We start from the raw sequence: 5,415 nt of genomic DNA on the forward strand, positions 1-5,415 counted from the left end.
TCGGAAGAATTTTAGGTATGGTAACATCTTCTAGTTCTATAAAAGCATGGCTAGTTTGGGATTATGATAGGGAATGCCTCATATTTAACTTGATTATTTCAAAAGCATATGCCTTTAAAATGATCTCAAAAATGTGAACAATAAGCTTTCTCAACCCTTTTTCCTTGAATTATGATAAGTGGTATCACTGGTCCTCTTTCTAGCTCTGTGGCTTGAATACTCATACCAAGCATCAAGTCATCGTTTCCAGAGCCGGTTAGAGAGAGAGCAATGAGAAAGTAGCAATCAAATACCTCACATGCTTCAGTTTATGCATTTAAGATGTTTATTGCTATTATTTCTAGTGTAACAAACTGCAATGTTTATTAATTAGCTCTAGCTAAACTAATACCTCCTCTCCTTGTAAGAGCAAGATAGAGGGTTAGGTGGTGAACTCAAGACTCACCAAGTGATCAGAAAACCCAATAATAATGATAATAATAAAAACTGCAATTTTATTCAAAGCAACTTGTACCATATGGTCCATATCTTATATAATTATAAGATAATAACATTTAAAGTTTTCAAAGGCAGACACAACCATATAACAGGATATACGACAATCTTAAACACAACACTCACTGCAAAACATAACATTAAAATATTTGGCTCAGCCAAAATTAGGTCTTTATGAAACAGAGACTTAACAGCTCAAGAGTCCCGATGCCCTATCAGTGCCAGTAGCAAGTCTTCATAGTCTCCACGAGTGTCCTTGGCAATGGCATGGTCTAGAGGGACACTGTTTCTTTTGTGGTATTCATCCTTTATAATCTTCATGTCAATCTCGGCCCTTGTAGTGACAACCCTAGTGAGAGCTCCTTCATCTGTTCCTTGTTTGTTGATTGCAAGACGAAGAACCTTCTCAAAATACTCCTCAGAACGAGTCAAGCACTTAATTGTGGCCCTCAGGATTGAGAGGAACTCATCCTTAGGGTCAGCCTCGAGATCCTGCATATAAGATTGCACATTCCAATAAATCATACCATTTGACAAGTATGTATCTAAAAGCTAAAAAAGTAAAAAGAAAAACTAGCCTTCCCAGAAGCTGAAATTCCAATTCCACACCTTAAATTGGAGACCATAAATAATATATGCAATATGTTGCACAAAGTCTAAAAAACTATAATACGTCACCACAACAAGAGAGATACACTTTAGATGCCCCAGTTCCTTTATTGTTATTTTTCACATGTGTGTAGCCCAAGTAATAGGGGTTATAATAAAATTTCAGCAACCCCATAAAAGAACCCCCATTATCTGGGTTAGCTTTCCCTATTTCCTAACAATGGTTTTCTTTGGAATGTCCTAGACCTATCACAATAGCAATCGCATGATAAAAGGGGATTGAGATAAATTGATTGGGCTCATTTACAACATTAAGATGTCCAATATACACCATATGAAACAATTATTTCTATGCTTTGCAATTCGGAAAATAAACAATGGCATCCCTGTGTTTAGAACAAAAGAGCCCCTGAATTCCCATGAGAAACCCCAGAGAATTGCAAATCACAGAGACACAGTTCAGTTAGGATAACAGCAAGATGCAAAGGGTAAAAATCAGAACAATAATGCCAAGGATATCTGGTCGAAGTCATATAGGTCTCAATTGCATACCTTTTCAATGTCATTTTTAAATTCATTTTTATAGTGATTCAGAGTAGCATTGATCTGTGCTTTGCTCCTAGTGGTCAAAATCCTGATAAGATCCTCATCGTTGTAAGCCTTCTTTGAAATATTTTCATGCAGTAATTTAGCCTCTGATTTTGCCAGAGTCATATTGACCTCATCTCCCTCATATCGGTATGCACTTACAAGAGGAACCAAAAGCTGGGAGGAAAAAAAAATGAAACAAGTATTATTTTGTATTGCTGATAAAAAAGGATTAAATGAATTTTTTAAGAAAAATGCACAAATTTGAAAAGCTTATAACAGAAGCAACTTCATTGAGGCTACTCTGTTTAACAGCCACAAACCATTACATGACAGTAGCTTTCAATCATGAGCTTGGGAACACGCCACTGGTTTGACAAGCACCAACATATTTTTGTTCACAAAATCTACTTTTCTTTATCCTTTTGAAGGCACATATGCAAATTTTACAATCTGGAAAGAGAGGTTTGACTATCGTTGTCCAAAAATCTTAGGCATAATCCCATTTAATTGTTATTACACAAGTGAATCTGACCACAAAAAATTGCTTATGTCATTGAACCTATCCTATCAAATGGTTGCTGCCTGATAGCAAGAAGTATCTGCATTTCAGCTCTTCTTCAAAAGTTGCCAAACAGTCTTCTTGGAGAGAAAAAAAGAAATGCATAAGTTTTTTTTAATACATAATAGTTGGGGGTGAGGGATTTGAACCTTGGATGTCTTCCTTGGAAATACCAAGTAGTTGAGCTATAAGGCACTTGGCCAAAAAAAAAAAAAAAGAAAAGAAAGTAATGCATAAATATGAGACTTATTTTCTAAACAGGAAAAAAAACTCCAAATCCAATAGAAATCTCTATAACAGTCAGGCACCGCACAAGAAATCATAAACAAAGCAAAATAACTTTAATTATTGATTTTCTATCTAAACCCAAAAGTGTTAATTGTCTCCAAGCTATACCTTGCGGAAGTCCCCAGTTGTGTGGTATGCAACATCTTCTTCAAGGGACTTCTTATAACGAGCATGATAAGCCTGCCTAGCCAGAAGTAGATCATGTGAAGATCTTGTGCAGGCTATTTCCATAAGAACCTGATTGCTTGAAGTCCACCTCTTTGTTGCTTCATTGGCCAAAAGCGCGTCACGTTCAGCAGGCTCAAGTGCCCAAAGCAACACCGCCCTCTGATGGGAAGAAATTGGAAAAACAACTATGTCAGTGTTCTTACCACCCCCAACTCAATCATCCCCTGATTGATATTAACCATAATAACATATATTTTAATTTTATATCAGACTTGAAATGAAGATGAAATATTTGATACCCCTGTTCTTAAGTGGAGTCCTCATGCCAATCTATAAAATGGGTAAACCAATATTCTCAATGATAAAATACCTTGATAAGATCCAACACTCTAATACCTTGATAAATTACCATTATCAAAAAAGCCAAAGCTGTTAGGAAAGTGTGAGTTTAATCATTTAATCATTAATCTAAAATTAACCAAAAAAGAAAATGCAGTAAAAAACTGACCTCAAAGTCATGTGTGAGTTCTTTATCCAATGCCTTGAGGAGATCTTCTCCATAAGTTTCAGCATAAGTTTGTCGGATCAACTTTCTTTGAGCAGCATTTCTATGACCCAAGATGGAGACAATCAACTTCTCATTTGTTCCCCATCCTGCAATGATATTGATCACAGTCAATTCATCTAGCTAACTGTTCAAACATGGAAGAAATATTGTATGGAGTAACAAATGCACTGAAAAAACCATCTTGGGTCATCGAAAAACTTAGCGAAAAGAAAGATTATAATCAGATCATAACAAAATTTATCACAAAATCATAAGAACAGAGTCTAAGTATAAAACAATGAGTACGTAAACAGACCAAAACACCATTTTGATCGCACACCACACCAGCTTTCAGATCGACTTTTTTTTTTTTGAAAAAAATAAAGGATCAGGATCGCGATCTTTTTAGAAATCCAAGGAAGGAGCAAAAAAAGTGAATTTAGATTCTCAAACAATTTGGATCATAAAGAAAAGGGTTTGAATTGTAAAAAACACACACACACACACGAGCAAACGAAGTAGAAAATGTTAAATGTGGGAGACCTTCGAAGGCTTTTCGGAGTTGCTCGCAGTCTTCGGACACAGAGGGGATCGTCGCGAGAGTCGACATTTTTTGTGTTACGCTGTTTTCCCTGGGTGTTTGTCTGTGTACAAAAAAGTAGAGACTAGAAAACGATAATGGGAGGAAAGTATTAAGTGAATAGCGCTTTTTATAGTAGTGGGAATAAAAAATATTCCCATTCTTATCGGATCTTTTCACTGTATATGACATTTGTTTGGATATTTTTTTAAATTAAAAATTTATTAATAAAAATATTATAAATAAAGATAAAAATTAGTTATAAGAGTATAATAAAATTAAAAATAGTATCAAAAAATACAGTAGAATCATAAATAATAGTAAAAATAAATTATAATAAAATAATTTTAATTTTTTATTCTTATCCAAACTTATAAGACCCATTTTACACTGTTTTACTTTTTTTTTTTTTTTTTTTTTTTTTTTTCGGATTTGCTACACTACACAGTTTTACTTAAAACTGTATGTGGCTTCTTTCCAACCTTCCACACACAATCCACTTGCTTTTTCTAACTTTTCACAAATCATCCTTTCTTTACCCAAGCTTCCTTTAACCTTTCCTCCAACTAATCCCACCTTTTCCTTTTCCCACATCTGGAAAATATCAACCCATAATCCAACCTTTTCTCATCCGACAAACATCAACACAACCCATTTTCTCAAACAATTTCAAACAACTATATCCCTAAATTCCCTCAATCTCCCTTGCTTTCCCCGTTATCTGCGTTTTCATCCCAAAATTTTATCTTCCCATCCAATCATGGAAACCAATACTAACAAACCAGAACTTAATATAATAACCCATAACCAAAAACATCCCCACTACTCAAATTCATCCCTTTCTCTCCCAGCAAAACCTGAGGCAGCCAAAGAACTGTCATCTCTTGGTCTAGCTGGTCGTTTAATAGCACGCAAATCCATCAACAGAAACAAAATTCGAGCTATCCTATCTAAAGCTTGGAAAACAACCAGTGGTGTATCAGTGAATGATGTGGGAAACAACCTTTTCCTTTTCAGGTTCAATACTGAAGATGACAGGCAAACCATTCTTGATCTTGCCCCTTGGTTTGTTGAAGGATTTCTTTTGGTCCTCAAACCATGCAATAGCCTCACCCCTATTTGCAACATTGACTTCACTTGGTCTCCATTTTGGGTCCAAGTTCACAACCTCCCTCCTGACCGGATGTACCAAGAAAATGCAGACACCATTGGGAACCAACTGGGTAAGCTTCTGGACTCTGAACTCCCAGTCAAGGGCAACCTTTGTTGGAACAAATTCCTTCGCCTCAAAGTCCAGATTGATGTCAATGAACCACTCCTTTGTGGTTTCTATCTAGACTGCCATCCAAAACCAGATATGTGGATAGATTTCAAATATGAGAAACTTCAAGATTTTTGTTTTGGATGTGGCAAACTTGGGCATGCCAGAAGCCAATGTACAGCGCCGATCCACCACAAAAGTCATCTGCACCACTTTCATCTTGGCCCCCGCGGATTTGGCCCTTGGATCAAAGCTGGCAACTCCGGCCTCAAGGCCCTCACCTGGCTGGAATTTCTGAAAGAGGAGGCTGCTGATTC

At 36.3% G+C, this 5,415-nt stretch overlaps 1 protein-coding gene across 1 annotated transcript; it reads right to left on the reverse strand.

Moving 5' to 3' along the window:
* Positions 1-468: 468 nt before the first annotated feature.
* LOC115972088 (annexin D1) lies at positions 469-3,942 on the reverse strand. The gene is made up of 5 exons (XM_031092236.1): positions 3,801-3,942; positions 3,219-3,364; positions 2,651-2,869; positions 1,657-1,869; positions 469-987 (listed from the first exon to the last, which is right to left on the reverse strand). Exons 1-5 carry the CDS (start codon positions 3,865-3,867, stop codon positions 691-693), a joined length of 942 nt encoding a protein of 313 aa, XP_030948096.1. The 5' UTR covers positions 3,868-3,942; the 3' UTR covers positions 469-690.
* Between the last annotated feature and the right edge of the window lie 1,473 nt (positions 3,943-5,415).

The sequence above is a fragment of the Quercus lobata genome, chromosome 12, assembly GCF_001633185.2.
Source record: "Quercus lobata isolate SW786 chromosome 12, ValleyOak3.0 Primary Assembly, whole genome shotgun sequence".
Taxonomy (NCBI): Eukaryota; Viridiplantae; Streptophyta; class Magnoliopsida; order Fagales; family Fagaceae; genus Quercus; species Quercus lobata.